The sequence below is a fragment of the Labeo rohita genome, unplaced genomic scaffold, assembly GCF_022985175.1.
Source record: "Labeo rohita strain BAU-BD-2019 unplaced genomic scaffold, IGBB_LRoh.1.0 scaffold_46, whole genome shotgun sequence".
Classification (NCBI taxonomy): domain Eukaryota; kingdom Metazoa; phylum Chordata; class Actinopteri; order Cypriniformes; family Cyprinidae; genus Labeo; species Labeo rohita.
The window spans coordinates 2059190-2079227 of record NW_026129379.1 but is presented as its reverse complement, the minus strand read 5'-3'; the positions used below and the strand labels follow the sequence as shown (position 1 = coordinate 2079227).

The window sequence follows — 20038 nt, the reverse complement described above, 5'->3', positions numbered from 1 at the left end:
GCTAAAACTGCTTCCATTTCAAGGGCGAACATGTAGCGCACAAAATAATCAATCCGATCACTATAGTATTTTGTGCACTCTGCTTGTCCACCAGACTGGTCCTGAACCAGCGACTTGTGAAAAAATTCCAGAACGTTTTGTCTGTCTCCAAATCCAGTGCCCATCATCATCTGGTGAAAGTCGGTGAGATAAAACTCAAACGAGTTTCCCCCTGTGAACTGAGCTCCAACTTCAGAAATATAGTGGCGTTGGTTTATGGTGCTGTTTTTAAGTTGTGTATGAAGTGTGTTGATGTAGCGGAACTTCTGAATCACATTGCTGTATTTTACAAAGATTTGTGTCCACTGGATATCATGTCGTACAGACTCAACTATTGCTTTTGTGTAGTCCTTCAGCTCCTTAATACTAAAATAAATTGCTGTCAGATCAGGGACTAGTTTAAACATGATCGCATTGATTTCACCTTCAAGAGATTCATAATTGATAATATTTTGGACGCTCTCCTCACAAGCCGGACCATGGAACATCTTGTGGCACTTGCAGAATACAATTGTGGTGTCCTTGATGGATTTACATTCTCCATTGTTACAATTCACATCTGAGCAGGGAGGCTTCACCACAATATTCTTTCCTTTGAGGAAGAAATTAAAGTTTCTATGTGCTGATTGACAGTTCATCTCAATATCTGCCATGTCTGTCTGTGCATAATCTGATGGTTTTGTAACAGCGTGAAGAAACCGGGTGTGGCTTATAATTTTAGCGCCGAACCTATGGAGCAACTTGGCCTTCATTGTTTCACACTGCAGAGGAATAATCTGACTCAATTCTTTTTGCAAACTAGATCTAACATTCTCCTTAATGATTTGATCGACAGCAGAGCCCTTTTCTTGATGAATTAAGTGAACTGATGTCTTTTCTTGAACATCGACGTAAATTGACCGTCCAAAGGTAAACTCATTTTTTGCTTCTTTTGAGTGGGCGATTACTACCCATTTGAACCAGTGAAACTTCCTCTCCAAATGATTCTTTATATCTGAAGTTAGCGTTTTGGTATCTGAGAATCGTTGACTGCTAATTTTCACAGCGTCTTTGTAAGCCCATTTCTCAAAGTCACCAGCACACTCGATTAAGGCATCCTGTATGCTTGATAAAGTGTTGTACAGTTGTGTAACTGCTTCTTGTGCCTTTGCTTCACCATCGTAGCCCTTCAATTTGTAATAAAACACATTTAACTTCAGTCCTGAAACCATCAGAGTGGTGAAGTAGGTGGAGTATTGCACCAGGACATTAAAATCACCATTGGATTTCTCAATGACAAGCTTTAAGAGGTTCTTATTCAAGCTGACAGGACTGTTCTCCGTGAGGTATCTGTGAAAATTAGCAATGCTGTTCTCTGTGCCAGTGTTTTCATAGAAAGTGGTGAACCTCTCAGCCAGCCTGGTCTTCTCCTCCTGTGTGGAGGCAACAGGAGCGGTCTTTATGAATTCTGTTAACTTGGCCCAGGAGTTCTTGATCACATTCTCGTCTTTGCCGTAGGTGCTTGCATAGGTTGTCCATTCTATTTCTGTTTGGAGGGTGGATATTTGAAGAGAGAGAGAGTCGAGTTTGCGGTTGACCTGAGCAAACTGTTCCTTCATGAACTCAAACATTGGATTAGATTTTGGAATGAATGCGAATATGAAGCTAATTAATGACCCGATAAAGCCAATACTTGCTGCAACTTTGCCAAGAGAATGAAAGACTTTGCCAAGCATGCCAAAGAGTGAGGCAAGATCTTTTTCTTTATATTCAGAAATTGCACCAGCAACAACATTGATAGTTTGGAGAAAGTCTTTAGACAATGATATGCCCTTCTCCACTTGACTGACTTGTGAGATGCTAATATCAGCTGTGCAGAAACAGCCGTATAGAAGGAGATAAAGGATAGTGAGGAAACTCTTCACAGTAGCCATGACAGCTTAACCTGTTAAAAAAGAATACATTCAAAAGTATAGTTAGTAACATATACATAATGGAAGCAACAAACAAACAAATAAACAATCAAAACAATCACTATGGTAAATCTACATTCAGAGCTGTTACATTTATTTTGGTGCAAAACAGGCATAAACCTTTATGTCCAAGAATAGTATGACACATTATATAACTGGAAAATATGCACAGTTAGTGTAATGTCTGCTCCCTTGCTGGGTCTGGTTCCTCAGAGGGTTTTTAGTTTTACCTAAATATTCTAAAGGGTCTGCTGATACGATGCTGGAGTTGAGTTTTTAATGTCAAAAATATGTAACCAAAAACAATTTAGCAATATGCATACAAATAATGTAGATATATTTATTTAAATCATGCCAAATATGAAGGAGGATTAAAATTTGTGCATTTGCATCAGGTGCTTAGACAAAAAGACACTTGTATCCTTGCTCCTAGCTGCTCTGGAAACTTGACCTCTCCTCATCCACTTCTACTTAAGGTACAGTTAGAGCTTTCGTCCTTCAAGATGGTTGACTTGCGGCATTGATAAACTGAGCAACGCAGAATGATATGTTTTAATAATATGAATGCTCAGATTCACAGGGGGATCCTCTACATTCAGTAGCTCCCAATCATTCCTAAGTCAGAGTCTGCATAATAAATGCTTATTGTCAATGTTTGTGAATTATATACTCTCACTAATAAATGTGGATTCTACATTATAATTCTGCAGACAGCAGATGATTTCAAGATGACACTGAATGTATTATCATGTTGTTTTAGTTGATGTATTAATATACAAACACAGTTTTGATGGCAGCACTGCATTTTATTAGATGAATTAAGAGAAGAGAGGGTTTTTACTGTGCTGACTGTTACCCACTATCAGCACTCAAGAACACTTTGAAAAGTGGCATCTTTCAATTATCAAAGAATATATGAAACTCACTACTCAACAGCACCAGTTGACTAGTTGATATTGCACTGCACATTCCTACACAGCAAAATCCCCAGTGTTAATTTAACACTCTGAGTGTGGACACATATAAACACTGAAGCAGTGTTAAAGGTAATGAGATAATTAGGTGATTAACAAAGTGATGATTGATCATTATTGAAGACACCTGATGTTAATAAGCAGAATCACCAAAGGAGACACCCCTCACTGCAGACTGTAGCGCGGTGACGTCAGGTACCTACGTCACGTATGTGTTTACCGCGCATGCGCAAAGTGACGTATGGTATGTCTATAACACGCATGCGCGCCATACCTACTGGCATTACTGCGCAATGTGCGCATGTACGTTCATTAACTTCCAGATGTATGGTGGATTCGAGATTCGGTGGCAGCAAGTCAAAGAACATTAATTTACTTATGTTTTTAAAAAAAATAAAAAATGTGTGTTTGTGTTTACGGATTTTAGTTGTAAGGATCCTTTGGTCATAATCATAGAGAGTGTCATTGCAAATGTGTGCGATTTCAAACATTCATGACATGTTTTATGATGTGTTAGTATTTGACGTGACAGGGATTCTGCTGGTTTTTAAAGGGTCTTTAAAAGTCTTATTTCGCCTAAAATTAGCCTATAAGGATGTCTTAAAATAGAGCAGAAAGACTTATATTAATGAAGTAATGTCATTGATTGATGCCATTGAATGCCTACATGCATTGCAAAAAAATGTTGTCATCTTTTTCACTAACAAAGATTAATAGATACTGTAACAAATGTATTGTAATTCAAAATGATTTAATATTGTTTAAATATTGTTTGTTCTTTTATGTAAATTAGGTGTCGTGAACTGGAGTGCATTTTCTGCACAATACAGAGAGATGTTCCGGGTGCCGTATTCACTGACCCAGTGCCTACACTGTAAAAAGCAACCTATAGAATCTACTCAATATAATGGGGTAAACTGATGTAACAATTTGCACTCAGTTTGTTTGGGTAGATTCTATCCTATATGTCTGAGTAAAGAATACCTGAATTTATCAGCTAAGACAAACTAAAAAAAGTAGGTTAAGTCTACACAGCAAAAAGCCCAGTGTTAAATGAACTCTCCCGTGAGTTTGAGTCCATACTCAAGAGTGTTAAAATGAACACTGAAGCAGTGTTAGAGTTAATGAGGTAATTAAGTGATTCATTGAGTGATGATTGACCATTATTAAAGACGCCTGATGTTAATAAGCAGAATCACCAAAAGGAGAAAATCTAATTTTGTAAGTCACCATTATAGTGGTCAGTGTTAGCATTAGTTTAGCTCTTTACCAGTAACTTCTTAATATTAGATTTTGTTTGGGTGTTGTAATTGAGTTATAACAGTCAGACAAACCAGAAGAAATGAGATTTTGTGGTTTTGAATATGCTTTGACAAAGTCATGAAGTAGCGATCAGAACAAGTGAGTTGAATTTTGTTTATGTTGGTTTAATCAGACAGGTGTTTCTGAAATTTATTTGACCGGAAAAAATATGAACGTTTTTTTGATTTAGACACACAGACATCAACAATCAGCATGAGAATCACAACAATGGTGACCAACAAAAACTTATGTTGTAGCCAATCAAAACTCATCCATATTTCCCATCATGCATTGTGGCATGAATAAATTATGAGCTGATGATTTCCATGATGTTTAGATTTGATCTGTTTCTGAATATGCTGTTTGTCACCATTTTTGAGATATGCTGATTCATGATGTCTGTGTGTGCCTAAAAGAACAGCTTTTGAAAGTTTTTTTTTTTTGATCGGAGGAGCTTGTAAAAAGTCCATTCAAAATGTAAAAAAAAAAATTCAGGCTTTATCATTTTTTTTGCTGCTGTGAAACCACAAGTCAGTTGTAATACATAAAGGATATAAAACTCTAAATGATTTCAGTGGCTCAAATTAAGTTTATTTTAAAACAGAATTATCACCACTGCATGACTTTTGCTCTTTGGTTTGTCTGGCTAGTTTAACTAAACAGTTGAACAAACGCTAATGTTAAAAAGCTACGGGTCAAGAGCCCAACTAATGCTAACACTGACCACTATAATGGTGATGTAAACATTTTGGTGTCTTCAATAATAATCACTCAATGAATCACTTAATTACCTCATTAACTTTGACACTGCTTCAGTGTTCATTTTAACACTCTTGAGTATGGACTCAAACTCACGGGAGAGTTCATTTAACACTGGGCTTTTTGCTGTGTAGACTTAACCTACTTTTTTTTTAGTTTGTCTTAGCTGATAAATTCAGGTATTCTTTACTCAGACATATAGGATAGAATCTACCCAAACAAACTGAGTGCAAATTGTTACATCAGTTTACCCCATTATATTGAGTAGATTCTATAGGTTGCTTTTTACAGTGTACGGTGCCGTGAAATATTTAAAGACTGCCCACCTGGGTATGTTGGCAATGGCAGAAGGGGAGTCCTGCGTAGGTTTTATTCCTTCAAAGATTTTGAGGGCTACTGCTCAGTTGATTGTTTAATCAGTGATGAAGGTGAATTTCAGAACGAGTAGATGTAATATTTTTGTTGTTGTTGTTGTTTTCTCTTGTTCTCATGTGTCATGTTTATAGTTTTAATTATTATATATATAAAATATATATGTATATACAATTATATTTTGTTTTGTTCTTTGCAATAAAAAAAAGATCACTGTTATCAGTTTGGTTTTTTGGAGGCACCATGCATAAAATGGGATGTAGACACTGAAAATATATTGTATGTAGTCAATTTAACTTAATACTACTTTATTGGCTTAAATATTCCACAGGCAGAATTGCCAAAGCAACAGAAAAATGTCCATAATTATACTAAATAAACAAGAATCATGACAGAGGAACGGTTAAAATAAGAAACATATAAGGTGCAGAGTAATGTTACAATATACACAGTGAAATAAAGTGCAACAATGTTAATACCTTGTATATAATACTACACAAATATTACAGAATAAACTCTGTAATTCCATATAATTTTACCTCAGACATGGTTAAAATCATGGATTTGTGCTGTACTACATATTACTGTTTTTTCCCATTCTTTTTTTTTTTCACCTTAGCTTTTTTTTAATACTTTTACATTTTACAAGAGTATTATGTTAAGTATGCGCATGCGTTTTAATGAAGCGTTACGTCACACACGACGCGAAAATGCCTAACGTCACCACGCAATGCAAATTACACAGGCATACCATACGTCACACTGCGCATGCGCGGTAAACACATATGTGACGTAGGTACCTGATGTCACCGCGCTACAGTCTGCAGCGAGGAGTACTTGCACCAAAGGAGAAAACCAAAATTTTTAAGCAACCATTATAGTGGTCAATGTTTGCATTAGTTGGGCTCCTGACCCTTAAATCTTTAATACTAGATTTTGGCCACACAGTGTTGGAGTTAAGGAGATCATTATGTCATGATTGACCAATAATGATGAACACCTGCTGTTTACAAGCAGAATCACAGAAGGAAAGAGAAACACAAGAATCAGCCACAGCCAAAGACAAAATGAACTTAAATAAATGAAGACATTAAATTTCTGATTAAACAACTCCACAAACAACATTACAGATTGACTTGATTTCTGTCATATATCTACAAATATTATTTGAGAACATCATGTAATTTAATTGATCTGTTTAAATAAAAAGTATGTAATCTAAATGCATGGAACTGTTGTATGTAATTGAATTAAGTTAAGGGCTGAAATATTTTTTTGAGTGTATGTCTGTGATTGACAAACATGCACTGGATCATTTGCCTTTTGCCAATCTTATTAAAGCTTCAGCAGAATGTGCTCTTGCTTTAGTTTGAGTGTGCTTCAAGAGACTCGGGCTGGCAGTTCTCAGGGAAAACCAGATTCATTCAGAGGTTGGCAGCAAGTAGACCATCACCAGAACGATTAATCAGAGGGAACAGGGAGAGCAGTGTTCAGACAAACAGCAAGTGGCAGCCCCTCACAGATTTTTATGCCCCAAAAAAATAAACAAAACAGGAATGTAAATTTCCCTGGCCTGGTCCTCTGTCTTCACGCCTCCTTTTATCCTTCCACAGCTCCTCTGTGGGACTTGAGACTAATGTGGTGCACAGGTGTTGCTGCTGGATGCTGGTTTTACTTTTTTGGGAACTATAAAAAAAAAATCTTACAGATGTAATGAAGTTTAATTAAACCAATTTATTTCATGTTTTTTCCCCCATGTATTTCCTTAAGTTATCAAGTAATATTACTTGATAATATTAGTTTGTTATACTACAGGGCTGGTGAATGCTTGAATCTGATTGTGTAGGTTTAGGGTTGGGTTTGGTGTAGGGCATATTTCTAACACGATAGAGCATTAACTTTTAGTGACAGTCTCCAGATATTTGAATCCTGAACCACCGCAATGCGTACCTGAAGCAATGTAATAAAAACACAGCAATATGTACCTATATCACAGTAATAAAAGCATGCCAGTGTTCATGTATTGATTGAACTCGTGTTGTAGCACCACTCATTGGACATTTCTCTTTGAAACTGCCACAAAACATGCAGTAAGATACGTAAAAACGGTGTTGCAGAAAAGTACCCAGAGGTACGTATTTTTATGAGACTGGGTTGACTTAAAAGCTACTCGCCATTTCTCATTAGCAAGGCAATACCAGCACTGTCTGGAAGAAAATAAACTTTCACTATTAGTAGCCACGCACTTTTGACAGTCGCACAGACTCACACACTAACTCACACACTTAATCTCTCTCTTTAATAACTGCATCAATAAATGCGTTAGTCTGCTGTCAATGGCTCAAACCCCCATTACTAGCTCTAAAATGATGTTTTGGAATTATAAACGTAAGTGTGGGATGAAATATGTAAGAAATTAGTCTTACTCACAAGAGCGTTTTAACCGCCTGGGGTCAGCAAAGGAGCCAGCGGGAGCACTTACATATTTTCCAGCTATCAGAGAAGATAACTTAAAATAGTCTGTCACTTTTGATTGGACACATGAAAGTAATATATCACTTGAATTCGTAAAGGGTCTACTTTTATTTGTGTATGCTCACCATTTCAACTTTGTGCTTTTGTAAAATAAAGAAAATAAACAGGGTGCGCTCTCAATCTTCACTGTCTCCACAAACTGCTTTCAGAAATGCATCACTAAAATAAACTGAAACTCAGGGAATACTTTGTCACAGAATATTTGTTTTCTATAAGAATTACTTCATTTAGGAGTAGACATGTATGGCTTTCTATAGATATATTTCTCATGTCTGTGTAAAGTAATCCGTATGAAACCAATGACAGGCCCAAATTTTCCGTCTAAGCTCTAAAATCACTAATTAGGTCACGCACACGCGCTGTTCGCACTATTAATATTACAAATCTCCATGTGAGCAAAATCGACATGTAAACGCCCACATTACTTTGTAAACAAAGAAGCAACATGGTCATCTTGGATACTTCCATTTTCAGAAGAAGACGCAGAAAGGAATAAGCCTTGTATTTACTTTAGAAGACACCTTGAGAGGAATAAGCAGGTATTTACCTCAGAAGACGCACTGAGAGGACCTCACAAACAGAACGCAAGTGTGGCTAGAGCCAGCGGAGGAGATCTTTTATACAGTGCAAGTAATGTTTCTTATTGGCATTAGATAATGTGTTGTTGTGACATTTAGCCTACTAGTTGGACTTTTCCCAAACTATAATTCCAGACTGAAAACGAGTGCAACATTTTGAAATATGATAGGTAACCTTTCATTGCATCTAAATGTTGTACGACATGAGGATGTTTTAATATTCCGTAAACAATACGATATAAAAATAATGTTTAGACGATATGAAAGTAATGTCAATGTATGTGTAGACGGATCTTTACTGTGAAATACTCTGTCTGCAAATATCTGCTCAAACGTAAATGTTTACGTGCTTAACAAGAATAATTTAGTTTCTTAAATATAAAACATCTCGGTTACGTATGGTAACCCTGGTTCCCTGATGAAGGAATGGAGACGTTGTGTTGAGTGTACAACTCGGGGAGTCACTCTTGGGAGCCCAAACACCTCTGACAACATTGAGAAAAGGCCAATGAAATTGGGTTTGCAGAATTTGCATAGCTGGCCATGCCCTGGACATCCGGGTATAAATAGGGCAGTTCAGCATCTGGTCACTCATTCTGTTCTGAGGAGTCAAATAGCATCTCAACCCACTCAGAGGCAGTATGGAGTTGTGGCTTGAAGGACACAGTGTCTCCGTTGTGTTACCATATGTAACCAAGACGTTCCCTCTCTGATTTTCACTCTGATGTTGTGTCGAGTGTACAACACTAGGGGTCACTATACTAAACGGCACAGCTGAAACAGAATGTGAGTGGCACGCAGAGACTTGAATCTGTGCTGGGTCCAGAGTAGGAGATGGTGGGCCAGTTGTGACATGCGAAAGGAGTGTACACCGCCCTGGTGGACCAAAGGTCAGAACCTCCTCAAGGCCAGAAGCACTGTCAGCAACTCCAGGCAATTTATATGCCAATGTTGCCGAGGGCCTGTCCATACGCCTGAGACTGCATGCCCATTCCATACGACGCCCCAGCCTGTCTTTGAAGCATCTGTTGTAACAACAATGCGTCTGTACACTTGTTCCAAGGGCACCCCTGCCTGTAGGAATGAAATGTCTCCACAAGGGCTGAAGGTTTTGCAACACAGCAGTGTGATGTTCACAGTATGTGTACCTTGGCACTATGCCCATCTCGGGACTCAGGTATAAAGCCAGTGCTGCGGCGGTCTCATATGCATCAGACCCAGCGGCGTGACCACAGCTGAGGATGCCATGTGCCCAAGGAGCCTCTGGAAATATTTCAGGGGGGCTGCTGTTCTGAGTCTGAGTGCTCTCACGCACTTCACACACTTGGGAAAGATGCGCAGTCATAGTGACCGAGTCCAATTCCACACCGAGAAGACCTTCGAAGGGAAACTGAAGAAACTGCCTGTGTCTTGGAAGGATCGAGACATGAAAGTACGTCTCCTTCTGGTTTTGTTGCCACAAACCAATCTTAAACCCTGACACATGTGAGAATGTGTTTGAGGATTAACATTTTGAATGGGAGCTTGTGGAGGGCCCTATTCAAAATCCTCAAATCTAGGATTGGTCTGAGTCCACCACCCTTCTTGGGTACAATGAAGTAGGGGCTGTAAAACCCCCTTATCAGTTCGGCTGAGGGGAACGGCTCTATTGCATCCTTCGCCAGAAGTACTGTTATTTCGGTCCAGAGGACCGCAGCATTCCCGCCTCGGGCTGAGGTGAGAAGAATGCCACTGTACTTGGGTGGACGCCTTGCGAATTGAATCGCGTAGCTGAGTCAGTCAAATAATCCTGAGAAGCCAGCGAGAGGGATTGGAGAGGTTCAGCCAATTTGTTAAACTCTCCGCTAGCGGTCTCAAAAGAGTTACACCTGACATACCTGGAGTAGGGACATTGTGGCTGGTCGCCCAACGCAGAGGCAGGATGTTTGATGGTTTCCATCTGCTTCTTCACTGCAGAGAACTGCTGTGCAAATTCTTCCACGATCTTGCTAAAGAGATCAGCCTGAGAAATGGGAGGGTCAAGAAAGCAAAATTTCTCAGCATCTCTCATTTCTGCCAGGTTTAGCCACAGGTAGCACTCCTGGACCACCATGGTGGACATCGCCCTCCCCAGAGCCTGCACCGTGACCTTAGTAGCTCGGAGAGTGTAGTCAGTCGCTGAGCAGCTCTGGGTCAGGAACACCCTTGTGCAGATCTTTCAACACCTTGGTTTGGTAGACCTGCAGGATTGCCATGCGTTGAAGGAGAATGCGTATGTGAATCTCAAGTTATTCTGTGTGATAGTTAAATATATTCTAAATAAACTACAAACAAAAAATATATACATTTCTTTTGTCCTCACATTCTAGCACTTCTCTCTGTCACACACCTGACTGAAAAGCACATTAAGTGGGCCTTTGTTTTCTAAAGTGTGAATAACAGCATTATGCTTGATCATTCACGCCTCCTTGCCCTTTCATATGCCCTTTCGAAACAAAAAAAAGTGTCGTACAAAATGTTAATCAATATATTGTTTTCTGTGAACAAATGAACAGTGTTTTTTACATAATTTTGAAGCAAAAGCTACTAGAACCAGTTCTCAAAAGTCTTGCAAACAAATGCTTTGTATGTGTTTTATGGCCTTATTTCAGTGACTTAAACATTTTAGTTTTTCACTAACCACACACAAACAAAAATGAAATCATGTAAATACATGCTGCTCAAATAGTATTGTAGCTTAATGTCCTGAATACAGTGTTATCAGATTTTAGCCATTAATATGTTTATAAGCAACTGGAAAAAGCACAAGTGTCAGGACATGTCAAAACTTATGCAGGGCACCAAATCACCCACCCCTGGTTAAGGACAAAAACCTGACAAAAGTCTTGAAATGAAACATTTGAATAATATCTTGAGGTGTGGTAACCATAGTATAAGCAGAACAGTTGACTCAGGGCCATTGATTTATTAGAAAACTCCGCTTCACATCATGGCCGCATCACTGCCCTGGGTGTGCATTATTTTTAATGGCCCGTCGTCAATTACTCCTTACTTATTATACAATCACTTTCTTTTACTCTCTGTACCCCTGATATCCCGGTCCATGTACTGCTGGTGATGACATGGCTGTCAGAGTTGTCAGCTCTGGAGGCTGCAAGTACGAGTAATCCAAGGCCCCTACAGTCGTGTTTGGTAGAGTAAAGGGAGGTGTTCACCCCTTCTGATTTCAACTTACTTTATTTTCAATTTCAGTTTCGTTACCCTCATACTGACTAAACATGTGAGAACCATCAGTGTTTTAAGTTTGATGATACAGTCATTAGCTGACCTCTGCTTACAGCCCCATCAACGAAGCTACTCAAACCCTGTTTTTGTTTACTAATACAAGTTTTATCACTTTGCCTCTCTAGCTTTTCGCATGAGCTAATCAAACCCTACACAGCACACTTAGTCGATGAGCATGCTTCTGAGCTCTCAATGAACCTGAGATAGAGGAGAACACCAGCTTCAAAGAGTCTCTTCCTCTGAAATTTATATCCATGGTGAATCAGCATTTGGGTATTATGGCTTAGCCCTGCACAATCACCATTCTACAGCTGAGGGACCTAAACTGGATGGCCTTTAACAGAGACAGGTCTTCCTCAGAAAAGGTTCCCAAAACACCAGCAGTTCTGAACTACCACACCCAAAATCCCAAGCTGCCACAGCATTGCTACGACTGAAGGTCATTCGATGGCAAGCAACGAGAGCTTACAGTCAGCAAAGAACAGGGCTGTCACCATGGTAACAGACCAACATCTGAACCTCAGGAGCTGATGATACTAGTAACAGAGCACCTCAAACAGAACTCACCTATGGAGTACTGGGAAGGAAGAAAATCTGTCTGAACCTTGTTACAGACTACTACACCACCAGCATCTGCTATGCTATCACAACCACCACTCCGGAGCCCACTTCATAAACATACACACCTCCAGAACATCATGTTTTGTTATATTTTATTATATACTTTTTGTACTCATATCTTGCAATATTAATTATAGCGGATGGCACACAACCCACTCCGATTATGTAGAAAAAAAACTGTAGTGGGGAACAGAGGAGACTTCTTCTGACTAAAAATCATGCTTTCCAGCAGCTATGGCTCTGCAGTTCTCACCTAGTTGCCCACTGAATCAAAGCAGGTTTGAGCCTGGTCAGTACTTGGATAGAAGTCCTTGTGGGAAAACTAGGTTGCTGCTGGAAGATGTGTTAGTGAGACCAGTAGGGGCTACTTACCTAGCAGTCTGTATGGGTCGTAGCACCACAGTATAGTAACGGGAACACTATATTTTAAAAAGCAATGTCCTTTGGATGAGATGTTACACCGAGGTCCTGACTCTTTTTCATCTTTCAAAATCCCAGCATGTCCTTTGAAAGAGTAGAAGTGTGACCCTGGCCTCTGTCCATCATCATGGCCTCCTACACAGCAAAATCCCCAGTGTTAATTTAACACTCTGAGTGTGAACACATATAAACACTGAAGCAGTGTTGAAGTTAACGAGATAATTAGGTGATTAACGAAGTGATGATTGATCATTATTGAAGACACCTGATGTTAAGCAGAATCACCAAAGGAGAAAACCAACATTTTTAAGCAACCATTATAGTGGTCAGTGTTTGCATTAGTTGGGCTCTTGACCCTTAAATCATCAATATGTTTGGCTGCAATTACTGAGTTATAACAACCAGACAAGACAAGAGCACAAGTCAATAAGATGACATTGACTGTGCTTGACTTAATCATCATATAGTGACTTGAGTATTTGACATAGAATTTCCTTACAGTTTACAAAAAAAACTGTGAACAAAAGATCAATCAGTTTTGCCATAATCAGACAGATGATGAAAAAAAGTTGATCTTAATTTAGACACACAGACATGAAGAATCAGTGTGAGAATCACAACAACGGTGACCATCAAAAAGCGTGTTGTAGCCAATCAGAACTCATCCATGACTCCCATCATGCATTGCGGCATGAATAAATGATGAGAGTTCAGAGTTGATCTGTTTATCTGAATATGCCGTTTGTCACTTGCTTGATGTCTATGTGTGCCTAGGTGAAATACTTTTTTTTTTTTAAACAGGTTATCTTTTTTTAACAGGTTATAAAAAATCTTTCCAAAATGTACAGGAAGTGCTGGATCTTCTGTGGATTGTCAAGGCTATTACAATAAACAAACAAACAAAAAAAAAAAAACCTAACTTAGAGTTTAGACTCTAGGTGATTTACGTCAAACAATGAATGTGTTCAAATATAATCATCCGGTGACTTGAGCTTTTGGCTTGTCTGGCTGTTTCAACTCAAATACAGCAGCCAAACAAAATCTAGTATTAAAGATTTAAGGGTCAAGAGCCCAACTAATGCAAACACTGACCACTATAATGGTTGCTTAAAAATGTTGGTTTTCTCCTTTGGTGATTCTGCTTATTAACATCAGGTGTCTTCAATAATGATCAATCATCACTTTGTTAATCACCTAATTATCTCGTTAACTTCAACACTGCTTCAGTGTTTATATGTGTCCACACTCAGAGTGTTAAATTAACACTGGGGATTTTGCTGTGTGAATGTATTCAATAATTTAATCTGATTTAAATTCTATGCTGATTTTTTGAGTGCTAGCTTGATTTTATGATATACTTTATACTACAATTTATTTTAGACTCTTCTCAGATATATTATCATTAACAACTAGATTAATTTAAGCTGTATCATCTAGTCTACCTGATTATGATACTAAACTTACCTTGAATTGAACTTTGTCAGTAAGTGAAACAAACTGATTAATTTGTAATTAGGTCAAATGGACACCAGACTGGTCAGGCTGGCAGACCAACTAAAACCAGCTACTTCCAGCTTAACCAGCTAAAACCAGCCTGGCCAAGCTGAGACCAGCTAAAACCAACTACTTCCAGCTTAAACCAGCTGTTTTTTTCAGCAGGGAAGTAATTCTGTAAACTACTTTTCTTGATAATAGTCTGAGTTCTCTGCTAAGTTTGTTTCTTTTTTAACCGTTAACATGCTCCAGTCGTGATAGATAGGCATAAAAACAAGCCATTTTCAAAAATGTCCAAAAAGCACTGAATTTAATCCATGTATGTGTACTATATCTGTAAGCTGAGTGAAGCTAAATATTTTGTGTAAGACACTTTCTTACTTTTACTCTTCTTTTACTAATACTCTAACAATTATATTTCAAAAGTACCGGTACTTGTACTAAAATGCACTTTTTGGGTAACATTCCATCTCTGACTGCAGGAACACGAGAGGAAACAAGTTGGAAAACCAGACAACACATACTACACAGTGCCTTCTTTGCACAGCTACTTCTGCATTCTTCTGAGTGCAGCTCAGGCATTTGCAGTAACGACATTCAGTGCACCTAAATGCAGATGGTTAATCATGACAAGGCAGATGATGATTGCAACATCTTAGGGCCGTCAGATGCTTTACAAATGAACCGTGTTTCTTGCCATTAATGTGACAGATCTCCTCGTCTGCTTTCACTGAAATTTGCCTCAAATTATTTCTTTACTTTCAAATGTAGTGCATTCAGTACCTGAACGATTATTCCACTAGCCCAGCGATTTAGGTGTTTCACTCATTCATTGATGTTTCACATTTGTTTGTTATGATAATAATTAAATTTCACCACACATTACCTACAATACATAAGCTTTACCATTTTTAGACATGCTATATGTATTGTATTGTTAAGTCCGTTTGCCATTAAGAAGTTGTTTACGTCACCATTATAGTGGTCAGTGTTAGCATTAGTTGGGCTCTTGACCCGTAGCTTTTTAACATTAGCTTTTGTTCAACTGTTTAGTTAAACTAGCCAGACAAGCCAAAGAGCAAAAGTCATGAAGTGGTGATAATTCTGTTTTAAAATAAACTTAATTTGAGCCACTGAAATTATTTAGAGTTTTATATTCTTTATTTATTACAACTGCCTTGTGGTTTCACAGCAGCAAAAAAATGATAAAGCCTGAATTTTTTTCACAAATTTGAATGGACTTCTATGGATGGACTTTCCTATCAAAAAAAACGTTCAAAAGCTGTTCTTTTAGGCACACACAGACATCATGAATCAGCATACGAATCTCAAAAATGGTGACAAACAGCATATTCAGAAACAGATCAACTCTAAACATCACGGAAATCATCAGCTCATAATTTATTCATGCCACAATGCATGATGGGAGATATGGATGAGTTTTGATTGGCTACAACATACGTTTTTGATGGTCACCATTGTTGTGATTCTCATGCTGATTGTTGATGTCTGTGTCTAAATCTAAAAAACTTTTATATTTTTTCCGGTCAAATAAATTTCAGAAACACCTGTCTGATTAAAGCAACATAAACAAAACACAACTCACTTATTCTGATCGCTACTTCATGACTTTGTCAAAACATATTCAAAACCACAAAATCTCATTTCTTCTGGTTTGTCTGACTGTTGTAACTCAATTACAACACCCAAACAAAATCTAATATTAAGAAGTTACTGGTAAAGAGCTAAACTAATGCTAACACTGACCACTATAATGGCGACTTACACAATTAGATTTTCTCCTTTTGGTGATTGGTAACATCAGGCGTCTTTAATAATGGTCAATCATCACTCAATGAATCACTTAATTACCTCATTAACTCTAACACTGCTTCAGTGTTCATTTTAACACTCTTGAGTATGGACTCAAACTCCCCGGGAGAGTTCATTTAACACTGGGCTTTTTGCTGTGTAGACTTCACCTACTTTTTTTTTTAGTTTGTCTTAGCTGATAAATTCAGGTATTCTTTACTCAGACATATAGGATAGAATCTACCCAAACAAACTGAGTGCAAATTGTTACATCAGTTTACCCCATTATATTGAGTAGATTCTATAGGTTGTTTTTTACAGTGTACTTAATATGGTCATAAACAAGTAATATTATCATATATACCAGTTCCTGTAGAATAAAAAAAAAATTGTGAATGCCCAATGTCTATTATTCCAAATGAAGTAGCTACATGAAAAAATGATTCTAATGATCACAACTTTTTTTTTCCAGTTGCATCAAGACACTCTAGACAATTCTTCATTAAAGTAATATTCACTGCTGCAATACATATGCGCTTCAGGGTAATTAATAATTTGTTTACGTTTTTTGAATTATGGGTTCACATAGTAACTTTCTCGAAATATGCCTCCAAATAGCATAGTATAATTTGTCTCTCCTTCAGTGTAGTTGTGAAGATTAATTTAACCTTTACATACATTAAACAAATATATATCACAGATGTCATATTGATGCCACTGTAATCCTCTATTAACTGTATGTCAACAATGTGTTTTCAGAACTCCAGTGGCAAATTCTTCCACAATGCTGATATCTTTACTTTGGTTTAAAGACTATTCCGTATTTGTTTTAAAAACAACTGGGAAGTTCAGAGAGCTTTTTCACAAATTAGAGTTAGGATTACAATTTATAAATCGAACTGTTTTTTAAAAAAAAGTTAAACTGACTTTTAAACTGAAGAAAAAGGAAAGTGATGTTAAGATACAGGAGAAAAACAATAAATCTGGACTCACCAGAAAACCCAATCATTCAGGTACAACACCAGACAAAGACCAGAGCCAACATCAGATCATTTATACTAACACAAATGAATCACATGACAACAAAGAAGAGGAAGATGCGGTTAAAAAAGGAGAAGATTAAAGAGTCCATGGAAACAGACACACTGACCACTAGTGGTCAACTGGAACTCTAGTAATTGGGCTATTCCACTGAATGGGTGCCATTTCCTCTTCCAAAAATAAATAAAAATAAACAAAAAAATTTTTTAAGCCTGAATCTAGTAATACACATATTTAACTATTCAAAATCTGTATTGGTTCATCTCAGGTAACTTTATTTATTTTTTTACACAATTTTAAAGTGGAAGATGGATGCATTGTTCTCAGTCCTCTTACCAAAACTCTTATGTCTTTTAAAAAGCATGTTTAAAAATATGTCAGCAAATTCCTTCATTTCCCCCTCAGGCAGGTGTTTATTTTAAAGAAATTGTTGGTTTCACGGTCCAAAAAATGTATTTTTCTAAAGCACACAAACCCATGTTTTCATTTTAAAGGCGACTCAAACATCAAGCTTATGAGTTTTCCATGATGCAATTTATTAAACAATGGGACAAATGATGGACCAAACTTAATTTTAAAAATAGTGGTTTAACTTTATTTTTTTAAAGAAAAAACTATTTAGTAGCAGGAATGAAACTGGGTAACTGGGTATATACTAATATAAACTGGGGTTATATTAGTATAAAGGTTTGACCAGTGGCGTTCCATCCATATAAGCTGAGAATGCTTCGCATACCCAGGCCATTTGCGGGAATGAGTTTGCGGACTGGCTAATTAATGTTTATAAATTAAATCCTTGTCATTTAGGATGTAACTTAAAGCTCACATGCAGTGATTTTTAAAAAAATTTAAATCTACGTCAATCTACGAAGCTTCCGGCAAGCTGATTCTCCGCAGCTTTGGTGCCGCCACTCTATTGCTATAACTCATCAGGATTGTTGCGCATTCTCAGTGTTTGGCTGGTATGCGGCTGATTTAATGCGCAAGGTACAGCATATATTTTTAAATATATTTCAAAATATACAAAAAATGGCCAAAAAATATATTTTAAAATGTATTTACATACATATATTCTCTATTAATATATTTTACCCATTTTTTGTATGCACTGTAGAAAAAATAATTGGTAAGAAAATGGTTAAATTACTGGCAGCAACAGCTACCAAACAAAAAGCATATATGTATATTGAGAATTATTAGGTTTATATATAGAATTTTTATTGAAAATAATAACCATGATGGAGGTCAGTGTTTGCTTTAGTTGGTCTCTTGACTCTTGATGTTGTATGACAAGTTTTATCTTTTGCTGGTAGAACTTTATTTCTGAAGCACTGTGCTGGAACAAGTTTGATTTAAAGAGATTTAGTGAGGATTAAGGTTTAGTGTTTCATTTCATAAGAGATTTTGTTTAAATGACAGTAATTCATCTATTCATTTTATTAACGGTTTAGAGCTCCATCTAGTGGCAAGTTTAATGTTACTGTAAAATGCAATTTCTGCTCTTCACGTGAATCAGGAAGTATTGAGTGCTCTGTGTGGGCAGCGATAACGATGGCTCTCTTCAATCGCCATAGATTTCTGTAATCGTTAACCTTGCAACAGCATTGCTTGTAAGTATTCATTTGATTTACTTTAGTGTTCATTATACCTGTATATATAAATGTGAATGGTTATGGTTAAGTGAATCACTAATCATTTTCACTGAGATATTTTGCTTTGACGTCATGTTGCTCTACTGTATATTTACGTAAGAAAAGGCTATGTGTTCCAGCTGCATGCCTTAAGTCAAAGAGTTGTTCAGATGATGCTGAATTCTATCACACGCGATCAAAGAGAGATTCTCCTCAACCATCACAATTTGCTCCAGCCAGGTTTCGTTCTTCTGCTAACACACCCGATGATAGCCAGCACAGATGGCAGACACGTCAAAGCAGCATGCCACATTTCCCGATGACAAGTCAAACACCGCAAACTTTTCAACAAGATAAAACAGACATTTCAGACATTTTCAGATATTTTGCTCGCTGTGAACTTGTTAACACTGGATTAATACAGTTCAGTGACCAACCGGAAAGCTTCAGAGCCTGGCAACGGTCCTTTAAGAATGCTGTAAGTGGTTTGGATTTAACAGCAAGTGAAGAAATGGACTTGTTAGTCAAATGGATGGGAAAAGAATCAGCTGAACATGCTAAACGCATGAGGTCAGTACACATTAATCAGCCATTGAAGGGCCTTGACATGTTATGGACTAGACTTGAAGAGTGTTACGGTGCTCCAGAGGTTATCGAAAGAGCACTTTTCAGACGTGTTGAGAGTTTTCCAAAAATTTCAAACAGAGATTACTCAAAACTTCATGAATTGAGCGATCTTCTTATGGAAATAGAGTCAGCCAAAGCTGATGGATACCCTCCAGGCTTATCATATCTGGACACAGCAAGGGGCATCAATCCAATAGTCCAGAAGCTGCCATTTAATCTGCAAGAAAAGTGGCTGTCACATGGAGCTGCTTACAAAGAGAGGTATGATGTTTCATTCCCCCCTTTTGAGGTCTTGGTTGACTTCATAAGTCAGCAAGCTAGAATAAGGAATGACCCAGGGTTTAACTTTTCTACTTAAACAGATTCACTTTATAAAACAGACAAGGCTAATTGGAAGCCAAGCAAAGCAAGAGAAGCGTCTTAGATTACGTACGTAACCATGGTTCCCAGAGGAAATGAAACGCTGCGTCGAAACGCTATGTGAACGCCTGTGCATACAGTCCGATGGAGAAGCGAGACGTCACAGGCGGGGTGACATAGAGACCAGGAAGCTTAAAAGCAGTCTCAACCACAACACTTTCATAAGAGCGACAACGATTTCTCGATGCCGAACCACC

At 37.7% G+C, this 20038-nt stretch overlaps 1 protein-coding gene across 1 annotated transcript in view; it reads right to left on the bottom strand.

Annotated features, from left to right (window-relative positions):
* LOC127160808 (SE-cephalotoxin) overlaps nt 1-17170 on the bottom strand; it is a 24188-nt gene extending 7018 nt beyond the window's left edge. The window contains exons 1-2 of the mRNA XM_051103467.1: nt 17116-17170; nt 3-1963 (exon numbers count right to left, since the gene is read on the bottom strand). Of these exons, the coding sequence (XP_050959424.1) occupies nt 3-1952 (1950 nt within the window). The 5' untranslated portion in view covers nt 1953-1963; nt 17116-17170. The remainder of the gene's footprint in view (nt 1-2; nt 1964-17115) is intronic.
* Nucleotides 17171-20038: the final 2868 nt, after the last annotated feature.